Source organism: Antechinus flavipes, chromosome 2 (genome assembly GCF_016432865.1).
Source record: "Antechinus flavipes isolate AdamAnt ecotype Samford, QLD, Australia chromosome 2, AdamAnt_v2, whole genome shotgun sequence".
Classification (NCBI taxonomy): domain Eukaryota; kingdom Metazoa; phylum Chordata; class Mammalia; order Dasyuromorphia; family Dasyuridae; genus Antechinus; species Antechinus flavipes.
Genome location: NC_067399.1, coordinates 649,926,151 through 649,951,335, shown reverse-complemented (window position 1 = coordinate 649,951,335; position 25,185 = coordinate 649,926,151). Strand labels below are relative to the sequence as shown.

The window sequence follows — 25,185 nt, the reverse complement described above, 5'->3', positions numbered from 1 at the left end:
TTTAATCTCAACGAGGCCATCAGTTACTTTCTATTTACTTTGTATATATCACAACATGTCATTTTAGTTTTATGTGATTTCCTCCTTGGACTAAGCTAGAAGTCATAGTTTTTGTATTTTTGCATTCCACTGTGTCTCCAGCATGTGATATAGGAAGCATATAATAAATACTGGTGGAATTTTGCTGAGAGATGGAGACTATTTTATCTGAACTTGGAAAACTGAACAGTTTTTAAACAGGCCGAGTTGTTGACCAAGACTAATGACTGAATATTATAAGAAGAGAGATTGGTCAGTAAAAGAAAACTTTTCTTAAAAATTGAGTTGTTTGAAAATATGAGATAATGAGATCCCAGTTACTAGGATGTTTTCAAGCAGAGGCTGAATTATTGCTGACATGTCAAGTGAACTATTAAGAACAGCAGCAGGATGTAAAGGAATAAATACTGTACTATGCCCTGTTTAGACAATAGATAGAATACCTTGTGTCATTGCAACTTGCAGATCTTAGAAAAGACTTAAGCTGTTAAATTGATCAGAGGATCATACTTAGTCTCTTACCTGATCTCCAAAGCCTTCCTCTGAAGATACTGCAAAGCCTGTTTGTTTGCCTAAGCCTCTCCCCTTTTCAGTCCATTCTACACTTAGCCGTCAGTTACCTTCCAAAAGACCCATGTCTCTTTCCCACCCCCCATTCCCCAACCCTGCCACAGAAACTCCAGTGACTCCCTGTCACTTCCAGGATCAGAACCTCCCCTTGTATTTAATCGTGAATCTAGGTACACTGGCCTCCTTTTTACTACTAGAACAGTATACTCCATCTCCCAGCTTCAGGATTTTCACTGGCTGGCTCCTATATATGAGTTCTTTTTCCTTATCTCTGTTTAAGGGATTCTTCAAGGCTCAGCCAAAAATCCTACCATCTGTAGAATGCCTTTCTTAAACCCTTTTAATTGCCATTTTATCTTGTATGCAGCTTGTGTTTGTACAGGGCTATTTACATGTCCCTTCATTTAAGTTTGAAGCCAGTGACAAGCAGAGTATTTTTACCTTTCTTTATATCCTTATGTGTCCTATTGGCACATAATAGGTGCTTAATAAATGTTTGTTGACTGACAAAGGAAGTTAAACAATATAATGAAGGTATTCTAAAATATCCTTTGGGAAGATATGTCTGAAAGACCTTATGTAAAGTTGAACTTAAAAAGGAGAATTTGGGGAAGACATGAAAGCATCCCAGTATTTGAATAACTGGCATTTGATAAAAGAACTTGATTTAGTGGTCCTGAACACAAATAAGAGATAAAATACTAAATCACTGCAGGATAACAATGTAAATGGGAGAGTAGCTTAGAATGGAAGAAATATTGAGCACCTTTTTGCTTTTTTAAGGTATATGGAAAGGTACTGATGGAAAGGGAGATGCAAATAATAATAACTACCATTTATATTGTTTGCAAAGTACTTTTAAGAATATGATCTAATTTGAACTTTACAACTATACTTGGAGGTTGGAGCTTTTATTAGCACCATTTTACTGTTATGGAAACCGATAAACATGTCTAGTAATTGTCTGAAGCTGGATTTGAATTCAGGTATTCTTGATTGCAAAAACTGAAATCTATGAACTGTGTCACTTCTGATGTGATGTGATAAGACCTCATCCTGGTATTGTGGCAGAGGAGAGAAGGGAGCCTGCATGAAAGATAGACAAAATGGACATCTTAGAGCAAATTGGAAATGGGTATTTGCAGGTCAAATGGTTCATAATTTTCTGTAAGAGTCAGCCCAGAAGTTAATAATAATCCCTTAGTAGGAATGAAATACTGCAGACTCTGAAAACTCTTGAGGAGAAGCAGTTGTGTAAAGAGATCAGAAGATGTTATTAATATAACCAATAGTGAGTACAAAAGTGTGGCTTGGAAATGTAATAGTATCAGGAATATTCAAGTTTGGAATAAATGGGGTTATTCTAGAGGCCTGGATTATGTAATGTGCTTCAGTCCCTGGACTCAGAATTTTAGTGAAGTCTCTGGGTCTCAATTACTTCTAAAATGATGACATGTTATACTAGTTGAGCTCTTAAGATAATTTTTAGAGCTAAAAATAAAATGTCTAAATACATTATAAATAATTTGTATGACATAAAAAAGCAGTACAAGTATCATGTCCCTTCTAAACAGAGAGCTGTCATAGATTGAAAATTGCAAATATTTAATAAAACCTCCTAAGACCCTAGAATACTGTAGCTTATTGAGAAGAAATGTTGTTTAATACCAACAGCTTATCGAGTTATAAGCAATTAGTGAACTTTACTCTAATTCTGGCAGTTAGCCATTTGTGTGACATAGTCATAATATGTCTAGCTTGAAATCATATTTCTCTTCCTACTACCATATAAAGTATGTTTCTGGTTATCTAGAATCCAAATATTTAAGAAACAAAACTAGATTTCTTCCTCCATCCACCATGTTTATTTTTAGTTTTAAGTTTATCTTGTGTATGAATACTTGAAAAGCTGAAAGTGGTTGATATATGGAGTGTAAAAATGTAAAAGGAAAAAATCTGAATCTCTCAATCCTGTTAAGAGAACATTGAATACCTTACAAGGTAAGATAAATATAGCACACACCTCTTTTTCGCAAAGAGCTTATACCTTGAACCCCATTTCGGACTCTTGATTATTTCTCTCACTTTCAGTGACCTTTCCTCTTTCCAGAATAATTTAATCCATCTATTCCACCTACTTCCCATCTTGCAAATCATAGTACATTCTCCCAACTTTATCAGAGACTTAAAATTCCCAGTTTATACCTGCCCTATTTAATGTAATAACATCAACCACTATATCTCTTGGCTTCTTAGTGTTTGCTTGTTCCCTTTCTGTTCTGTTAGCCCTGCTTCTCCCTGCCCCCATGCCTCTCCTCCCCCCACATACACACACACTCCCATTATACCCAAGAATCTCACACTTTAATTTGTCACTATAATCCTTATCCCTTTTGTTCCTGAGAGATGCGAGGTGGAGAGGGCTAAGAGAAAGACTTGAGGAGGCCAAGCAAAAAAGTTTCAAGGTAGAGCAATTGGCCAGCAACATGAAATTCTATAGATGTAGAACAACAACCAAAAAACTACTGTATTTCTTAATTACAGAATGAGAGGTAGATTGTAGGAAGAGCCCTAAGATTTTAAAAGTAGCAGTTATTCTCTTGAATGCTTATACGTTATTTTTGTGGGGGAAGAGAAGGTTCTTTTTTTACTTTTGTCCTTCTGCTTTATGACATCTCTATTCTTAAGTAGTTATGACATGAAATTAAAGCATAGTTACTTTTTTCTCCAGTTAATAGTTTTTGTACAAAGTTTGTGTGCCATTTAATAATTAAATTTATCTATTGTATTTTTCCCTCTGTTCATTCCTGCTCCACTAAATGGGATTGCTGTTTGGTTCATTTCTGCTTCACTAAATGGGATTGCTGTTTGTTCCCATAATGTTTTTCTTTCATTTTTTTCTAATATTCAGATTAGCATTTTCTATATATTATCTCAATATTTTAGAAAACCATGAGGGAGATTATTGTCCCTGCTTTATATTTATTGATAAAGCAGTGTGTGCAAGATTAAATTGTAGGTCAGTGACTCTAAAGACTAAAAAGGCTTCCCACTTCCTTACTTTGGGAAGGATCATAAAAAAAAAAAATCAGCAATTCTTAATTTTAGAAATGGCTCATTGATTTATTAGCAGAGTATCCATTGAAATCTTTTAAGTATCCTGAGTTATTTCCATATCTTTAGAAAGCATTAAGAATTGGCTCATTTCCTTCATGACTTCAACTACTTATTTCTCTCCTTTACTTGTATTAATGACATTTTCAATTTTCAGCTACTATATATTTGACTTGCTTTCTTGTCTTCATATAGACCAATCTCAGTTAAATCTCTATTCCTGCATGTTAATACTACTTGAACTCTTCGTTTTGTGTTTCTTTTAACTTCCCATGTTATTCTACATATATCCATGGATATTCTTGGATACTTTTTCATGCACAAAGGCTATTTTTACATCTTTTATCTTCAGTCTGATATAACTGTTTCTTTATATATATATTGAATTTTTCCCAATATCTCACATGTCCCTGTCTTTCAGTTTTGTTTTCATGCCATTAAGTTAAAATAAGCTGGTAGCAATTTGAAAATATATATGCATTGGAACTTGGGAAGTTAGGATTAATATCACTTATAAGACATGGAGTTTGAAGGAATTGTAAAGATGATCCAAATCTATTCTAATCCCCTTATTTTAGTAGATGAAGGAATAAGATTTGGAAAGTTTCATTTGCTTCTGGTAAATAATTGGTGGTACTTTAAGATTTTAATGAAGTGATAACACTTCCTGTTTGGAAGTTTTCTCAAACAAAAGCTATTTTGTACTATTTAGAAGTTTTAATAAATGCCCATTTATTCTAAAAAATTCCATCCATCAAACTTAATCTATCTGTCAAGTACACTAGAGGAAGATTTTTACTATTCTTAAGTGTGTTAAAAAAAAATCTTCAATAATGCCTTCAACAATAAGATGTATATCCTGGGCCCTGTGCTCTCCCCTAAGTTTATTTCTTTCAACAGCAGTTGCCTCTTGGACATTTTGAACCTGATATCCCAGGTACATATGTATCATATGCAACATGTTCAGAACAATTCATCTTCTCCTTAAATCTGTCCGCCTTCTACTTGACTATTTCTATCAAAGCATACCTTTCTTATACTCTTAAGATTCATAACATCATGATCCTTGACTACTAACTTTGCCTCGCCTTACTATCATCAATTCCAAATCTTGCTGCTTCTACTTCCAGAGCATTACTAGCATCCTACCTTTTGATCTCTACTCTACTTAATGATCTATCTCCTTAGTTCACCTGAAAGAAGGAATAAATGATTTTTAAAAAAATGTATTAAGCACAACTATGCTATACTAACTGCTGGGAATACAAATACAAGAAAACCAAGATATTTCGTACCCACATAGAGTTTTATGTCAGTTCTTGTTGAGGAAGATAATAAGGAGGGAACTGGAAAGAGAATAGGATTTTAGAGCATGTGCAACAAGGCATGTTTTCTGGATTTTAGCTGAGAAATAACATTGGAATCATAGGCAGGGAAAGATGAAAACTTACTATTGACACCCAGGCTGTTCCAAAAATGAGTCCATGGTTCTAGTGGGAGAGTGACGGATGTATAGATGAATAATTTATTAATCATTTAAACAGTGGGATAGAAATATAATACACTTAAGATGCTTACAATCTAGTGGGGAACTGGAAAAGTTGCCAAAAAGAACATGGGCAGAAGTGACATAAGTCTGGAGTGGTGAAGAAAGTAAACATGGCTGGCCTGGACTCTAGTTGAATTGAACTTTGCTTTCCTTCCTAGCCAAACTTCTTTGTATTATCTACTTTGTATTTGTTTATTCTGTTTATAGTTTATATGTTATTACTTGTTTTTCCATTTAGAAAGTAAGCTGTTTCTGACATTTCTGTCATTTCTGACATACAACAAGTGGTTAATTAAATCCCAAGATTTAATTGAATTGATTTTTATGGAAAGGAAAATAATTGTCTGCCATTTATAGACCTTGACTTGTATATTGGCTAAACTGTAGATACCATTACTTAAAAAAGGAAGCCTGGCTTCACTACGAAAAACTCTTAAAAGACAAATCTTATTTACTTTTTTGGATAGGCTTTCAAAAATTTTATACTAGAGGAACTGCACAAACATAATGTTTACCTAGATTTTAACAAAGCATATGATTGGTAGTACTTTGCATTTCTTTTCAGTGAGATGGAAGAATATTAACTTGAATAATAGTATAAAATTCAGAACTGCTTGGACTCCATTATCTTTAATGGTTCTTTGTCAGCTTAGAACAAAGTCTAGTAGTGTGTGCCCTGTAGCATTTTAAGCAGTGACTTGAGTGAAGGCTTGAGTTGCCTATTTTATGAAGCTGGAAGGAAAGTGGGGTGGACAGAGTTGGGACAGTCTACCTTAAACTTTGAATTGAATCAAATAAGGCAAAATTTAATCTAGTTTTTAAAATGTACTTTATCAGTACAAGATAATAGTTCACATTTGTATCACTTTTAAGTTTAAAAAGTGATTCATATATATTACTGTATTTCAAATGATCTTCAAACCTCCTCCCCCAAGGTAGATGTATCTATTATATACCCTCTTCTATAGGAGATTTAGACTGACATAGTGTAATGATTAGCTTGTAATTGTAAAGAGACATTTAAAACCTGACTCTTAAAAGTCCAGTCCTATGGCCATTCATTATACCATGTGTTTCCTCTAATTGCATGAGAAGAGCATATTTTCTCAGTACATATATCAGCATTTATATATATAGGTCAGTATATCTACATTTTACTGAACTGCAAGCTCAATAGGTAAGGAAACTATGCGATTTAGGAAGTCAAGAAAACAAATGGCAGAAGAATGGCATAAGTTTCCTATATATACCTTTTCCTCCTTTGCAGAATACACCTAGAGTTTTCATCATCACTCAGAAAGGTTTTTGATAAATTTCTCAGAGTATCCTAGAGGGTTACTAAAAAGATTCCAGTAGGAGGAAACTTTGAAGAGATATGATACCTGTATTGGAAGGACTGACGTGTGGAAGGAAGGTTACCTTAGTTCTAAATATTATCAAAGACTCAGGGTTGGGGAGTAAGCCCTAGATAAGTTGCATTTTTTTTAGAGTAAGAGAATTCTTTATTCATTAATTGTGCTCACTGACAAGATACTAAATGCAGAGGAAGGAACAAATTTTATACTGTTAGATCAGGTCCTCACTACTTCCCTTCAAGCTTCAGATAGATTTATTTGCAGTCAGAGTTAGTTACAATTGGTTGGAATAGCTCTCCAAATTACAATTGGGTTTGATTTGCAATAGTTAAAATTAATAAGATCTATTCCTCTTTATTCACCCTTTCCACAAATCAGAAGGTTTGTGTCTTGTTGACCCATTGAAGTGGTTTGGGCTGGTTTAAACCCGGGCCCCTTTGTCTCAGTACCTTTGTTTAGCCAGTTCCTTGTCTCAGATGGTGATTGGTTGGAGATAGCTTAACGAGGTGTTTCAACCCTCTTTTCATCCTCTTTTGACAATATCTGTGAAAACCCAACGTCTTATATTCTGCACATAAGGAGTATGTGAAGGCTGCAGAAAGACAAATTTAGACTGTATGGGGAAAACTTGGTCCTGACAGTGATCTCAGTTTTATCTTTTATCCTTGAAGACAACCATGACTTCAGGAGGGTAATGTAACAAGTTGGATTTAAGTGAGTATGGCTTCTGAAAAATCACTAGCCGTTCCCTTCTGAGATTCTCTGGAAGATCTGGTGCGACTTCATGTGAAGGAAACATTTTCTCTACTCTTTAAGAAAAGACTGAATGAGATTTATTGATCATGTAGAAAAGTTAATTTTCAATGCAATTTATTTGAAATAAAGGGCTTCTTAAGTCTTTTCAACCCAGAAAAGGTATGATTCTGTAGCAGTTGTAGGTATGAAATGCATAGGCTTCCTTTTTAAAATTTCATAAAATATTTTTAAAGTATTTTTTTTTAATTTTTATTTAATAATTACTTTATATTGACACTCGTTTCTGTTCCGATTTTTTTTTCCCTCCCTCCCTCCACCCCTTCCCCTAGATGGCAAGCAGTCCTTTATATGTTGGATATGTTGCAGTATATCTTAGATACAATATATGTTTGCAGAACCGAACAGTTCTCTTGTTGCATAGGGAGAATTGGATTCAGAAGGTATAAATAACCCGGGAAGAAAAACAAAAATGCAGATAGTTCACATTCGTTTCTCAGTGTTCTTTCTTTGGGTGTAGCTGCTTTTGTCCATCGTTTATCAATTGAAACTCAGGTTTCTTTGTCAAAGAAATCCACTTCCATCAAAATATGTCCTCATACAATATCATGTAAGTCTCGCCAGTCCTCTCTGTATTCATCCTGCTGGTCATTTCTTACAGAACAATAATATTCCATAACATTCATATACCACAATTTACCCAGCCATTCTCCAATTGATGGGCATCCATTCATTTTCCAGTTTCTAGCCACTACAAACAGGGCTGCTACAAACATTTTGGCACATACAGGTCCTTTTCCCTTCTTTAGTATTTCTTTGGGATATAAGCCCAATAGAAACACTGCTGGATCAAAGGGTATGCACAATTTGATAATTTTTTGGGCATAATTCCAGATTGCTCTCCAGAATGGTTGGATTCGTTCACAGCTCCACCAACAATGCATTAGTGTCCCAGTTTTCCCGTATCCCCTCCAACATTCATCATTATTTTTTCCTGTCATCTTAGCCAATCTGACAGGTGTGTAGTGGTATCTCAGAGTTGTCTTAATTTGCATTTCTCTGATCAATAATGATTTGGAACACTCTTTCATATGAGTGGTAATAGTTTCAATTTCATCCTCTGAAAATTGTCTGTTCATATCCTTTGACCATTTATCAATTGGAGAATGGCTTGATTTCTTATAAATTTGAGTCAGTTCTCTATATATTTTGGAAATGAGGCCTTTACCAGAACCTTTAACTGTGAAGATGTTTTCCCAGTTTGTTGCTTCCCTTCTAATCTTGTTTGCATTAGTTTTATTTGTACAAAGGCTTTTTAATTTGATGTAATCAAAATTTTCTATTTTGTGATCAGTAATGGTCTCTAGTTCATCTTTGGTCACAAATTTCTTTCTCCTCCACAAGTCTGAGAGATAAAACTATTCTATGTTCCTCTAATTTATTTATAATCTTGTTCTTTATGCCTAGGTCATGGACCCATTTTGATCTTATCTTGGTATATAAAGTATTTCTTTAAAAATAAATGAAGGAAGTGGAGAGCAGACACAGCTTTCTGTGATCTCCTCTGACCTTCTCTCAAACCAACAGTAGATTAAGCCTCTGAACTGGTTTTGGAGTGACAGAACACACAAATTATCTGGGGTACAACATATTTCTAGAAGAAGATAACCTTGGAAGAACTTCAGAATAGGTCTGTTTCAATCAGGCAAGAGACAGTTTGCCAAAGCCAGACCACAGCACAAGAAGCTAGGGTGGGGATACAGAGCATTATGGGTCTGCCCACTGGGGAATTTTCTGCAAGCCTCTTAGTCTACTGGTTGCAGGCAGGGTGGTTTAACAGATTGGCCACAAGACACCCAAAAGGCAATACAAAAGGCAAATTGAGAGCTTCTGAGGTCGGGAAGAACATGGAACTTGGCTGCATTTACTCAGCACCTGAAGTCAGTCAGAAACACTGGCCCGAGGGCAAACTAAAATGTGTGTCATCCCTTTGCCTTGAGAGCAGATCTCAATCCTTTTTACAAAAAATGAGCAAAAAAGCAAAAAGATGTCTGACCATAGACAACTTTTATGGAGAAAGGGAACAGACCTCAAACCCTGAGATATTCCCAAAGGCAAATCAATTCCAGAAGAAGTCCCAAAGGATAATATAAGCTAGTCCCCATTTCACAAGTCTTTGTTGGAAGATTTCAAAAAGGATCTTAAAAGAGAAAAGAAAAATGGGGAAAGGAAATGGGATGTTTTCAATAAAGTTTGGAAAGGGAAAAACAAATTATCTGGAGAAAACTTTAAAAATATATTTGATAACATGGGGAAAGCATATAGCTTTTTACAAAATAGATATGAAAAAGAAACTAATTCATTAAAAACAGAATTTGTGAAATGGGAAAAAAATGCAATGACCAATACAATTCAATTGGATAAATACAAAAAGAGCTAAAAAAGCTTAACTGAAAAAAATAATGCACTAAAAATTAGAATTGAACAAATGGAAGAGAATTACTCAATAAGACTTCAAGAATTAGTCAAACAGAACCAAAAGAAAAAATAGAAGAAAATATGAAATACTGCCTATTAAAAAAAAAAACTGATCTGGAAAATATATCTAGAAGAGGCAATCTAAGGATTATTGGACTTCCTGAAAGCCATGATAAAAACAAGAGCCTAGCCATTCCTAGCCCAACTTTCTTTTTTTCTTTCTTTTTTTTTTAATTTTTATTTAATAATTACTTTATATTGACAGAATCCATGCCAGGGTAATTTTTTTTTTAACAACATTATCCTTTGCACTTTTTTCTGTTTAGCCATTAACTTTCAAGAAATCATAATGGTAAACTGCTCTTATGTCCTAGAATCTGAAAGTAAAATAGACATTGAAAGAATTCACCAGTGAGAGAGACCACAAAAATGAAAACTCTAAGGAACATCAGAACTATCAGAACAAGGGAAAAAAATGTTGCAAGCAGCCAAAAAGAAACAATTCAAATACAGGGGAGTCACAACTAGGATTTCCTAGGACCTAGCAGCTTCCCCCTTAAAGGATCAAAGGGCCTGGAATCTGACATTCTGAAAGGCAAAGGAACTTGGATTACAGCCAAGAATAAACTACTCAGCTAAACTGAGCATTATCTTTCAGAAAAGTAGATGGACATTCAATGCTACAAGTGAATTTCATTTATTTCTGATGGAAGTGAAATGAAATGAGAAATCCCTTCTGCCATTAAAGTTAACTGAATGAAACTTAAATATGGTTGTGATTCAACAAACAATGGCCTATAATCGTTGGCAATTGTGAGAATCAAATTTTACCTAGTTTTTTTTTCTGTGGAAACTTATGTTTTTTCTGCATCTACACTAAATACTGTCAAGTGCTTTTGTGTCATGGTATGATTTTTTTAAACTGTATACAGTTAATCCTTATTCACAAATTCCATATTTGCAAATTTTCCCAATTTCTAAAATCGATACTTGGAGCATTTTCGTAGTTTTTTGAGGGCATATGGAAAGCAACAAAATTTTGGTTGAGGTACAAGCTCCTTCAGGCGTGAGTTATAGTGCTGTTGGTTATAAGCTCAGTGGTAAAGAATTAACATTATAGTACATCCAGAAAAAAAGAATTATCTACATGAGGCTGCTCCAGAAATTGCAAAAGTAAATATGAACAAAGAAGGGTTAGAGGAACCTTTATTTCCTCTAGGAACATTGGCTCAATATTCCTAATTCAGTGTTCATAAGGATTACTTCACACAACTTAATTACCACAAATGATGAAAATTGATTATACTCATTTGTTAGATTTTCATAATATTTTTTACTTATAAGTATTTACATAATATAGATAATTTATATAATTATATATAGATAATATAGAAATGTTGTTTAGTTGATCTGCTATCCAGTAATGCTATATTTTAAGCAAAAGATAGACTATTTCTTAAATAGTGACTCAGAATATTAAGGTTGAAAAGCTGAATTGAGCAGAAATACTTGAGTAATTTTATAAGCCATTTTCCTTAGCTGTTTCTTGGCCTTTTCTTAATATCATGTTTTCAGTTTGATATCTAATAATTAGCCTTCCAGAGAGTTACATGATAGAAAAAATAAAAAATCTTAGAATCATTTAACTTCAGAATTAGAAGAGATTAGACCAATCCTCTCCCTAGAAATGCCTTAATCATCTCCGATAAATGTTTTCAACTTCTACTATGATGCGAACTCCTCTGTAATCCTTCTTCCATATTGTAATATATTCATACTGTAATCTATTCTTCCATATTCCATTCCTCAAATTTTTGAAGACAACTATGCAACCTCTTGCCTCAAGTCTTTTCCAGGATAAACATCTCTCTGGTTTCTTCCACTGGCCTTTAAATGGTATGGCTTTCATCCTTTTTTCCCTTCAAATAAATATAAGGTCATAGAAATTCAATATTGGAAGAGGGAGGGGGGCCCTAGAATTAATGTAGTCCCTTCATTTTTTAGATAAGCAAACATGACAAAGATCAGAAGGGCTCCATTTTTAAGCAAATGGTAATGGACAAAGCTAGATTTCCAACTTTTCAAATTGTAAGAACAAGCCTCTTTTATCTTTTAATACTCTACAAATTTGACCTCAGCAGAACCCAGTGGTAATAATAATATTTCTGCTCTTAGAAATTTATGTCCTTTTAATTTTGGGTTTTTTTTTTTTTGTTTGTTTGTTTCCATACCATACTGAAGATTCATTACATTAGCTATTGTCTAACTATACTTCCCTCCATCCCCCAGTTTGGCTTTTGCAAATTTTTTTTGAACCCATACTTTTTCCTTATTATAATACCATACATTTCGAGTTGGGAAGACCCTCATAAGATGTCTGGCTAGCCATTTTACTGAGGATAAAATAGACCAAGGGAAGAGGAGTTTTTCATCATAAATTTCACCTGTCATTCAATATCTTAGCTTTCTTTACTTATTATCTATAAATTTGAAAAACATTTATACTTTCATATTGTAAGGTCATAAATAGCTGTGACTAGGGCTGAAGGTGAACTTTATGATGTTCTACTAAAAGACCTTGCTCAAGATTGACATTGATCTTTGGGTATAATTGATTAGCTAGTTTAAGTTAATCTTTTTGCATCGTCCTTCATCCTATATCTCCATTTTGCTTATAAAGCACATCTGAGTTGAAGTAAAAGTAACTATATTAATATGAAAAATGTCAACTAATCTGGTCCCCTAAAAATTTGACTTGGCTTTGTGACCAAAAATAGGATATTTCCCCCCCTGCCCCCCTCATGCATATATTACATATGTATATATCTAAAAATTTAAAATTTGCGAGGGATTTCAGGCACTGTCTAGTGCAGACGATAGTGAAAGGGATTCTGTCCTCTGCTTGAAAACCTCTATGGAGAAAAAGCCTGCCCCTCTTAAAAGAGACAGTTCCGCTTTGGTATAGCTCTAATGTTGAGGTTTCAAATCAAATCAAAATGCAACTTTTGTCTGTTTTTCCTCATTTTGCCTTTTAGTGTGAGACAGAACAAGTCTTTTTTTTTTTTTTTTTTTTTTTTTTTAGAAAGCCCTTCTAGTGTTTGAATACCAAATCCCCTCTTGTTACCTTCATTTCTTCCCCTCCATATAGTCATAGATAGTCTCCCTTTCTGGATAGATAACAGATAGAGGAGCTGATAAAAGGAGAAGTTTTTTCTTGGCTAGATCTGGGATCTTTGTGTGAATATTCTTCTAAAGATGTATGCTGCAAATCATCTACCATTTTCCTCCCTATCAAATTATCTTCCATGATCTTCAGTAAATTCCCAATAGAAGATTTCGAGAGAGTTTGATAGATTTCTTGCTCTTTTTTAATGATTTATTGATTGTTGCATCAAGACCCAACATATGTTCAATCATTTGTCCATTGTGATATCTTTTATATTGTATCATGTACAAATAAAATCTTATGAAGGCATTAGGTATTCTGTGATACTTTGGGAGGAGAGATTGTAAATTATTGTTGAAGTATGTGACATTTTTTGATAATTATTTGTGAAGGAAAATTAGATTGTATGATGGGTCTAATTGTTTTAGTTTAGTAGTGGAAATGTTCTGATATTATAAGACAACTAATTTTTGTTGTTAATGGCTTGATAGGTTCTCTCCCTCCCGCACCAAGAAAAAAAAACTTATATGTGAAATCTGCATGGGATTTATTTTACTTTCTGGCACTAATAACCTATTTGTTTTATCATTCATTTTCATTTCTCTAGAGATTTAACTCTATACTAAGTGTAAGTGTTTACATATATATGTCTTTACATTTTTAATATTTTTTACACACACACACATACATACACAATCAATTTCTCCAAATTTGTTTTTTAATGAGTTTTCTTCTATACTTTTCCAAGCTGTTTGCTTTTCCCTTTCAAACTTCTGTGAAGTTTGTCCTGTAAAGCTCAAATTTCTTGTCACCATTTTTCTTCTCTCTCTTTTAAGATCTTTTTTGAGGTCTTCTAAGAGCTTCTAAGAGCCTTTTGAGTTTGGGACCAGTTCATACCCCCCTTTTGAGGTTTAACATTTAGACATTTTGTTATTGCTGTTTTCTTCTGGATTTATGTTCTGATCTTCCCTATCACCATAGTAGCCTTCTATGGTCAGAGCTCTTTTTTTTTTTTTTTGTTCATTTTTAAAAGTTGAGCTTTGGACCAAGGACATAGGGGAGATTATCTGCCAGGCTTTATTCCTCCTCCTCTCCCCCCCCCCCCCTTTTTTTTTTTTTCTTTTTTTTTTTTTTTTTAATAAAGCAGAGGGACTGGAGCCTTTCACTGACTTTGTTCCATGCTGAGGACAGTTGTGCTATACAGGTTTTCTCAGTGTGCTGGGTTAGGGATTAAGCCTATGCTTAGTCTGGCTTGCTGTATTGGTTTTTGGGTAGCTCACAGTTTGCCTTCTGTGGTTGCCTTGGAGGTCTCACAACTGACTGTTCATCCTCTGGCTCTGTGAACAAGGACAGAGTAGCCAACACTGCTATAGTTTGTGTAAGAGCACCCCAATTCCCTGCTGCAGACAGTGCTTGCCCTGAGGGTCCCCCCTTGCTCAATTCAAGCAGACCTTTCCTGCAGTCCCTCCAAGATATCTTATGTTGGAAAATTATTACACTCTGAATGTGAGTTCTGTCGCTCCGAAATCCATTTAAGAGGCTGAGGGAAGCTGGGGAGAGCTCAAACAATGTCCTGGCTTGTCTCTGCCATTTTGGCTATTTCCCTTTATCCCTTTCTTTCCCCCCATTTTAAATAACATGATTTGAAATTATTGTTAAAGGGAAAGTTTTCAAGTGAGGCTCTTAATAGGAGAAATATGTACTCTTGACTTTTCCATACATGCCTGGTATTTTGGACTTTTATTAGTTTAAAATGATTCAGCTATTTAGTATATTCACAATGTGTTTGCTCTTGTTACAAGTATGTTTTTTTGTTGGACTTATTTGATGCCTAAAGAGAAAATAACTTAGTTTTAGAAGGGAATGTTCCAGTTTACAAATTATTTGACATTGTTAACTTTTAAAGTAACTGAAGGTAATTTAAATTGAGAAATTTAAATTTTTTCTTTTTGCTATTTTTCATGGAATTTGTTTTAAAATGGTATAATAAACATACAGTTGTTTAGGCATAGTTAATGTAATTATAAAAGGAAATATGATTCTTCATAATGAGAAGAAATCATTATAGAACTTTAGATTATATAAGTTACGTTGCAAATTATTAATTTCCATTCAATGAAATGATGAAAAATTGTGGAGACAGGACTTTTATGACTTTTTGACATTATTAAAGAAAATCATCAAATCAAAATATCCTGATTTTGAGTGTGAGTGTGTATGTATTTTAGTATTCACTATTTTAAAGTATTGACTTAAGCCAAATATTTGACTCCAAAGGACAAATTATGAAAATTATAGAAAAGTTCCTAATATATATGTGTATTGGGGGGGAGGAACTTTACTTCCTAATGATTGAAGTTATCTAAAATTGGAAGGAGCTCTCTTGAGACAAGATAGGGTTCAGGGATTCTATAAGAAGATGAAAGATTATCTACTTGGTAGCATTTTTTTCCCTGAGGTACAGGCTCCATTACAAGTTGGATTTAACTCAAGGTTAAAGGGGGCCTAAAAGGTCTGTTGTGTTTCTGTTTCTTCCAAGTAATAGTGTTCTCAACTTTTTTTTTTTTTCCCAGTGCTGTCATCAGAACCATATTATCTATATTTGTAATTTATTTTCTGTTCATGTAATGCGCAAATTAAAACTGTTTGCAGAACTACATCTTCTGAATTACAGTACAGTGCTCATTCTACTTCCTGAATTATTATAATACCTACTAAACTGGTTTGTCTATCTCCTCCAAATCCAACCTGTTCTTGGATTCTTGATTCTGTCATTTTTCTTATATAACACCTATGGTACAGACTTCTCATACTTAAAAAAGTACTCACTCTTAATCTAAACCAACACCTACCTTTTTAACACACATATTTTAGGTTTTATTTCCGTTAACTAAATTCTAAGCTTGTAATACTTTATTGTTGAATCATTAAAAGAGACTTTACAAGTAACACAGAAATGAGATGTGTTTTCCTTGCTTCATTTTTAGTCACCTACAAAAGCTGTCTATAATGCTAGACATTGGAATCATCCAGAGTCAGAAGAGCTCCCAGCCCCGCCAGTATTGAAAACTCAGAGTGTCGCAGTAAGTAGCCTGCATTTCTTAACCTTTGTGTTCATCTTAAATAGTGGCATAGTGGCCTCATCATATCATGTTGTTTGAAAAATAAAAGAATAGAAAGCAAATTTTTTTTCAATAGTATTTTATTTTTTCAAATATTTATAAAGATAGTTTTCAATAGAAATCAAATTTTAAAAGAAATTTGGAAAGTTATACTATAATTCAATATAGTATCATTCAAGTCTGAAAAAAATCTAAGAATGAGTACTTATAGCTTGATTTAGTGACATCTTTTTAATTACATCATTGTTGATTCCATAAAATTTCTCAAGACATTGTGGGAACCTGGAGATACTGAATGTCTCTCCTAATTGGGCAATTTTTCATTTGCAGTACCATGAGTGTATTGAAAACAGACTTTCAGATATGAAATAATTCTGTTTACAGCATCAAGAATTAAATAATTTAAATTGAGAATCATTTTTTCTATTTATTGGAATTTTGTTTTAATTTTTTGGTAATACATTCTTCCATATGGTAAATTATGCTTTTTACATCTCAGTAATAGTGGCTTAATTCCAAGCTAATTCAGGTTGAAACCTGTTTGCAAAGGACTGTGTTGATAATTATTTTGTTCAGAAAGAATAATTCATGTGTTCTCTATCTGAAAATTAATGTTTCAACATTTATAACAGGATTGAAGCTATTCAGAACTCTTAAAATATGCATTATTCTTCGTAGTTGCCATTTCTGGCTGAGGTGTGGGGTTTTGTTGTTGTTTGTTTTTTGTTTTTAAATAGGTTTTATCTTTTCCCCTTCCTTTCAGCTTTCACTTCTTCATATAGTTGATAGGTCTTTTCTATGGCAGCTCTTTGTTACCCCTTCTAATTTGCTACTTCTAATCTGTTATGGGCTTAAACCAAATAACCAAAATAAGACTATATAGGTTCTGAGTTTAAGGGCCGTTCCTTAATAAAGTGCATGAGCTTTATGTAGTGCATGGACTTTATAACATCTGTTTTAGCTGCTCAGAGGCCTTTTTTGCTTCCTGTTTCTCTGCTGCTGTGTTCCAGATGGGTGAGATTGCCGGATAAATAAGTTCCGGATAAGTGTGGTGTTAACTCTATATGTATGTACATGCTTAGAACAGCTAATTTAATACCTTTTTATTAATAGGTGAGGCTTTCTTCAAAGGAGGCAATTCAGAGAGATGATGGAGTTTTTAAGGCTCCTGCACCACCACCCAAAGTAATAAAAACTGTGACGATACCTACTCAACCCTACCAAGAAATAGTAACTGCATTGAAATGTAGGAAAGAAGACAAAGAAGTAAGCAGATGTGTATGATTTTGTTTTAGATGAGGAATTTTTTGAATATAGATATTCATTGGCCTTATTTTTATTAGAAATACTGATTTGGTACCCTGAATAGAAGCAATCATGAAACATGTAACTTGTCTTTCATCTTTCATTATTTTATAAAATGTTTTTTTCTGCTTTTGAAGTATTTTATAAATCAGTTTATAAAAATTCTCCAAGTAATATGTTATGCAACAAAATTTTTAGATCCAATGTTGTGTATTGTTAAATTTGTTTTAATTGAAAAAGAAACCAACATTTTCTTCCAGTTATACACTGTTGTTCAGCATGTGAAGCACTTCAACGATGTAGTGGAATTTGGTGAAAATCAGGAGTTCACTGATGATATTGAGTATTTGTTAAGTGGCTTAAAGAGCACACAGCCTCTAAACACACGTTGCCTTAGGTAAGTGACAAGTATTCTAGAAAAAAACTTTTTTTTTCCCTTCAGAGTACTTTACTTTTAAAAGAATTGTACAAAATAGGGATAACAATTAGAGAGAATTTTTAGTTTTACAGCTACAAGCTTTTGACCAATTACTTCAAAGTATGCTGTGATGATAGCAAGTAGCCTGCAAGTTAAATTGATTGGTCAAGAGGTAACTCTTCTAAGTCTTGTTCCTTACACTAATTAGATATGAACAAGTAATTTAACCTGTTAACTCAGTTTCTTTAGTTGTAAAATAGGAAGATAAATTGGGAGAAGGAATAGAAAGTTCTTTATAAACCTTTAAGTATACAAATACTATAATCAGACATTATTTTTCAGGATATTAAATTTTTAAATAATTTTCTGTTCTTACAATAGCTAATTTTAGTTTATTTTCTAAAAAATAATTGAATTTTGGAATGTTAAATTTTTAAATAATTTATTTTCTAGACATTTTCTCAAAGCAAATGTTTTCCTTTTTGTAATTGAAAAGTAGATCAGTTAATATTGCAATTCTTAGATAAATGACTAGATTTATGATTAGATTAAATGAAATATTCTTCACTATGGTGGTTAAAAAGAATAGCACATATAACTTTCTACATTGAAATATTGTCCACATAACACAATGATTCCACATTTTGAAATTAAAAACCCATTCATTTAAAACATTTCATTAATTATTCCAATACTTTGTGGGGGAAGGGGTTAATAGGATAGTTGACTTTTTCTTTATTGGGAATTCAAAACATACAGAGCCCAATTTAGGCTTGTTATAAGTAGATTCTTGTGATTAGAACAGTCTCAAAGTGAAAACGGTACTATCCCTTGGAGGTAGTTAGTTCTCTCTCACTGGAGCTATTGAAGCAGACATAAAGAGAATTGTTGGTCAGGTTCTGCTTGTTTAAAACTGGATGGCTTGGGAGATTCTATATTTTATATTCACTTGCCTTAGCAGTTTTACCTCTAACTCACCAATGGTAGACACCAAAAAGCAGTCAGCCCACTGCTTTTTGTAACTTCACATTACTACTCTAGCAATGCACAGTTTTCTGGGACCCACTTGGAAATAAACATAGAATGAACCTCACATTAGGTTCTGGAACTGATGAGGAAAGGAAGCCAGCATATTTAAGAATCTGTTTTGACTTTTGGACAATCAGAACTTTGCCAGTGGAGAAACTTTGGCATAATTGATTTAAGGCCAGAATTGGACCCTAGGAAAGCCATATCTAATACTATTATCAGATATACTACTGAGAATCTTTGTTTCTGTAGTTACACTATCCAGTTAAGCAAATCAGTGGAATCTTTTTTGCATTGACATTAGTAAAATACTCATTCCTGCTAAACTTTACCCTTATGTGTACTAAATGTCTACCAATTCATAAGTTTAGAAAACAGCCAAAGTAAATTGCAATCATCTTAACTCATCAAACATTTTTATTAGTCGTGTTCTTATACCTGGATACAAATATATTTTAAATTTAACATAGCCATGTAAATTAGAAATGATAGAGTGTGCATGTAATAAGCACTTATGCTGCCTTAATGCTTTTGTTCCTTCTCTCCTATTAAGAGCAACTTCTTTTGATGTCCAGAAACAGGAATTAAACAGAAAATAATAAAGGGAAGGGAGATAGTAGTCAAGGATCACTCCCTAGCCCATTTTTCATACTAGACAAAGAGCAGATCTTTTAACATGATAGTCTTCCTTGTTTGACTTCTGAGTTAGCATGATTTTGCCTACTTTTTCCAATCTGTACAGGAACAAAAAAAATTTCCCTTCAATTTAGTTGAAATACAGATTTAAAGAAATTCTCTCCCTACTTTCCCTGAAGAAATGATCCCAGTTACAAGTAATGCATTGTGTGTGTATGGCACAGAATGTTAGGCTTGTAATTAGGAAGACCTAGGGAAGTTATTTACTCTGAGAAAAGGTCCTTTAACTAGTATAATCATAAGAAAGTCTTAATATATAGATACTAAGATGCAAGATATAGAAAGATTTCAAATAGCCAGCTTTATATGAGCATAGTGTTAATTCTTTAGTTTGATACTGTTCTATTTCATTTAATTTGATTATAACAGGTAAAGCTATTGCTTGATTTTACTTACTTTATGACCTAGTCATATGTAGTCAATGCATGTCAAGCCAGGAGAATATTTTGTTAACAGATCCATTACATAGTAAAATTCAGGTGAAGTAATTTCTTCTTTTTTAAATTACTTTTACTTTTAAGAGTTCAGTTCAGTAAATGGTAATTCAACCCTGCCCATAAATAACTTCTGACTTAATGGGGATAGAGAGGGATCATCCTGATTTGAACAATAGGGAATAAATAGACCAATTTTACTGTAATGCTCTGGTAAGTGTAGCATAGTTCAAAAAAAAAAACTAAACTAAGAAAAATAGCACTTGGAAAGCACTTATGATCAGAACATAGAATTAGGCTTGGAAAGAGACCTCTTGGGAATGAGATTGAAGCATCCAAAATATATTTTGTGTTCATTCACATAAAACACAGTGTACTACAGTGAAAACATATTGCTGGGTTTGTATTGAGAGGCCTTGAATCAAGTCCTGCTTTGCTAATTTTTTTTCAATTATCTTCTGGGCCTTTGACACATCACTTAAGCCTCCAGTCTCACTGAAATGTATTATTCACTGCAACTATTTATATATAGCTTTACCCACATACATAATGCACCCAGTACATATATTCAGTAAAGACTTGCATTTTGTTCATTCAGAACATGGTTTTTGTTTTGTTTTTAATAATCAGTAAATCAGAAGTTAATACTGTTGGCTACACATACATCATTTTCTTACAGTGTTATTAGCTTGGCCACTAAATGCGCCATGCCCGGTTTCCGAATGCACCTGAGAGCACATGGGATGGTAGCCATGGTTTTTAAAACACTGGATGATTCACAGCACCACCAGGTATGATGATTTTCTAGGGTCTTTAAAGGTTATTTGTTTTTAACAAATTTTTAAATTTTGAGTTCTAAATTCCCTCTCCTCTGGTAGTTTCTCATGGAAACATTTATTTCTTGAAATTATATTTATTGTAATTATCTGATTGAAAATATTGAAGCTTGGTACTTATAATTTCAGTTCATCTGTGTTATTAAAAAAATTCTGAGTAATTGAAAATGTTTTCTTAAGTATATTTTCCATTTTTCTTTTTATTTTCCTAATCTGTATTTAATATTTAATGCTTAAATCTGAAAGCCCTGTACTATATTTCTTATGATTGGTAAGATGTTCTGAGAAATTATTTTTTCTAATGCAGTTAAGTGCTAGTAGTAAAGAGAGAAAGTGATCTGGAAAATAGTCCTAGTGACTGAATGTGGCACAAGGAATTGCTAAATGCAAATAGAAGATGATTAGACTTAGGCAAAGATTTATATGTAAACAATAATGGAGTTTTCCTAGTTATCTTTTCCTTCCATATGCTCTACTATCCACAAAACCAAGTGGTCTGGTAGGTTTATTGTATTGTAGAGTTGAGTCAACGTTGGTATGTTTACATTTGTATAAACCGTGTTAGAATTTTGATTTAGAAGTTGATTTTAACTAGAATCCATTTTGTTGTTATCATCATGCTAAAATCTACTTATGTTTTACTACCATAGTTAATAGTTTAGTAGTAACTAATTAAACTTGCCTTTTACTTTGCATCTTTCCAGTAATTAAATTATAGTTTTGTTACATGATCCTTGATCTGCAAAAAGATGAGACTACATACTAAACTAGGACATACCACATTTTTGTAAAAGTGCCTGTTTTTTTTTTTTTTTCCAACTAAAAATATAGTATAGGTTTTTTTAAAAAAAAAAAAGTAGGGATGGAATTTGTTAATTTAGTTGTATTGTTTTGTCCAGTTTGAGAGGGTTATTCTTGAAAATTTGATTAAAGACCAAAACAATTCAGAGAAGATCAAGTGATAATGAGGTCTATACAAGCAGACTGCTGTATTCATAAGACAAAATTAGGTGTTAGGGAATATGGCATAATAGTTAGAGAGACAGTCTTAAAGTCAAAAAACTGGAGTTTGAATCTCACATCTGCATTGGCTATGCTGTCATGTTCAAATCACTTAACCTAATGTGTAAGATGAGATAATGTGACTTGGTAAACTGTTTAAACATTATATGTCTATGATTTTTTTTCATCCTTAAAAGTTTACTTTGAAATGGATAAATTTGTTTTATGAATGTGCTGTAGTGCAGAGGTGTTATAAGTTCAATGACATTGACATGATATTTCCTAATCTCATTTTAATCTAATTGGGACTGAATCTGGAGTTGCACTATATTTATTATAAAAGTTGATTCTCATACTCAGTTAATTTCAACTGAATAATATATTCCCTCTGAGGTAATTAGTGTTAAGTGACTTGCCCGGGGTCATACAACTAGGAAGTGTTATGATGTCTGAGGGCAGATTGGAATTTGGGTCCTCCTAACTTAAGCTCTATCCACTGCACCACCTAGCTGCCCCTGAATAATAATTTTTTAATAATTTCTGGTCCAGTGATTTTAATCATAAATTTGTTTATGCTTAAAAGACTTTAGCTACAAGAAAATCATTACGGCTTCCTGATTTGTTTAGTCATATGTTTACGTCTTAAGTAGTAAGTTTTAAAAGGTCAAGATTTGAAGAGTAAGGTTGCTGAAACAATGCTATATTTTCTTAGAATTGTAGCAAACTCTTCAAGTCTACACCAACAGATGAATATATTTTAGGGCTAAAAGGTCTGTAAGTGTATGTCTATTAAGAGCAGAATTTCATTCTTAGGAGATTGGCTATCCTGTGATGAATTCTTTTGGTCAGTGTAAGTAATGAATCTTTGGTGGCAGCTAGGTAGTGCAGTGGACAGAGCATCAGGACTGAAATCAGAATGACCTATGTTCAAATCTAGTCTCAGGCACCTTAACAATTCCTAGTTGTGTGACCCTAGGCAAGTCACTTAACCCCAATTAACTCAGCAAAAACAACAACAAACAAACAAAAAAGCAAGCAGTGAATCTCCTAAAGTCAAATGTTTAGGAAGTACTCACACCAGTAAATTCCTTAGTACTTAATATTTTCACATTCTCAATTATTTTAAATTAATTTTTTTCTCTCGTGAGATGAAATGTGCCATGCAGGATAGAGGAGACCAGCCTTAAAGTCAAAAAGAGCAAGGCACTTAAGCTGAATGCATTTCTTGACCTGAATAGAGTTCTCTATATTAATAAAATCATAGATCTAAGCCTTAGCCAAAAAAAGTTTTAGTTTTATGCAAACTGTTAAAGCTTTAGTGTAATTGTTGAGTTCATTTGAATTTTTCCGTGTTTTTCTTTTGGTGTTTCCTCTTGACAATACAGCTGTTATGTTCATGTGGCATACCTTTGTTAGACTTTCCGTAATTAATGATTCAATGTTTTATTTCCAATTTTTTGCCATTACAAAAAGTACTGCCTTATACACACACACATTTTTGATGTATTTTGTGTGTGTGTGTGTGTGTGTGTGTATACACATATACACACAACCCTACCTTATACCTCAAAAATGTCAGTGTAAAAATATGAGTTTACATATTTGTTTACATACATGTTTCTGCATTGTCCCAGCTAAATTGTAAGATTCTTGAGGATGCAGCCTGTATTAGATTCCCCAAAATACCTGAACAGAGTCATGTACCCAGTACAGGCATTTATTGAATTTTTGTGGAATGTGAACATCCTGGGTAGTTTGAAGACAATAAATTGTTTAGGAATTTGTGAAACCTAATGGGTTCTCTCCTGTAACACATTCTTTTAAGCTCATTTTACTGTCACATTTATCTTCACTTTTTGTGCTCCTCCCTGGCAACAACAAATTAATACTAAGCTAGTTAAGCCCTTTAAAGTTAATTGCTGTGAAATATAGTCATTTGAGCAGAAGGACTTTTAAGAACTTACACTATTAGAATGCTGCTTTCTCTGATGTCTTGTCAATATATGATACTTGAAATTAAGAATGGTGGTTGGGAAGAGGTAATGTTTCAAATAAAGAATCTGGCCATTAATGCATATAGTGTAAATGGGTCACTTAGCCTTAGTGAAGGTCTTCTGAAACCATAAAACATGTTTATAAGATCAATGACTTATAATATATTCTTTACCTTATTTTTATATAACTGATCATATTTAAGTGTAATCCAAATGTGTTTATTTCATCCATTCAATAAATATGGTATGCTAGGAACTTGAACATCATTGCAATAAAAATTCTGGTTACTTATTAAGTAAAATTAATCATTGTTTTATGTAAATCAGTTTAGTCTTTCTCATATTTTCAGAATATTGACTTTATAAAATTAGAACTTTTGGCTCATTTACCCAAAACGTGACATACTACTTACAGCCTTTTTCTTTCTTTTACTTTCTTTTTTGTTTGTTTTTGTTTTCAAAGAATTTGTCCCTTTGTACAGCAGCTCTTATGTATATACTAAGTAGAGATCGTTTGAATATGGATCTTGATAGAGCTAGTCTAGATCTTATGATTCGACTTCTAGAGCTGGAACAAGATGCTTCATCATCAAAGTTATTGAATGAAAAGGATATGAACAAAATTAAAGAAAAAATCCGGCGACTTTGTGAAACTGTACACAACAAACACCTTGATTTGGAAAACATTACGGTGGGTCTTCCTTAAACTTTATTTAAATTGACACCCCTGTATAGAGAAATTGTTTGATGATTGTTCATGAAATTAAACTTTGCCCCCATTATGTTTATAAAAAGAAATAACAAGTGGAAAGAGTCTAGGAACTGGGGGGCAAGATGTGTGTTGTATTCTTGTTTATGCTGTTAGTTTTGTGATAATTGGTACCTGTATCATCAAAAGAATGGGTTTGGCTAATAAGAGTAACTCGCTCATATTGTTAGAATGTTTTTCTTACTCCAATTGCATTTAAATTAATATCTCATTAAATAAAATTTTCTTACCATAATATTTCTGAGGTAGGTAATACAAATAATTCTTAGGCTTTTGTTAAAATAATGCTGTGTTCATTGCTTGTTACACATAAGTTACTCTGAATAAGTTGTTTTAAAATATATAATGATCTGTCAAAGTCGTCATAGACTTTCAGAATATTTTGAAGTGTTAACATTGATACAGATATGATGAATTATTACTAGTATTTACATGGTACTTTAAGATTTGAAGAATGCTTTTTGAATATTACCTCATTTTTTCCCCCTCACCACAGTTCTGGGAAGTAAGTACCATTATTATTCCCTTTATATATTTTAAGGAACTGAGGCAGATA

General features: G+C 33.1%; 1 protein-coding gene across 3 annotated transcripts in view; it reads left to right on the top strand.

Annotated features, from left to right (window-relative positions):
• WAPL (WAPL cohesin release factor) overlaps positions 1 to 25,185 on the top strand; it is an 88,976-nt gene that overhangs the window by 44,675 nt on the left and 19,116 nt on the right. For all 3 annotated transcript variants that reach the window (XM_051982371.1, XM_051982373.1, XM_051982372.1), the window contains exons 6-10: positions 16,012 to 16,107; positions 17,260 to 17,412; positions 17,712 to 17,848; positions 20,708 to 20,819; positions 24,324 to 24,551. In XM_051982371.1, coding sequence (XP_051838331.1) covers positions 16,012 to 16,107; positions 17,260 to 17,412; positions 17,712 to 17,848; positions 20,708 to 20,819; positions 24,324 to 24,551 — 726 coding nt within the window. The remainder of the gene's footprint in view (positions 1 to 16,011; positions 16,108 to 17,259; positions 17,413 to 17,711; positions 17,849 to 20,707; positions 20,820 to 24,323; positions 24,552 to 25,185) is intronic.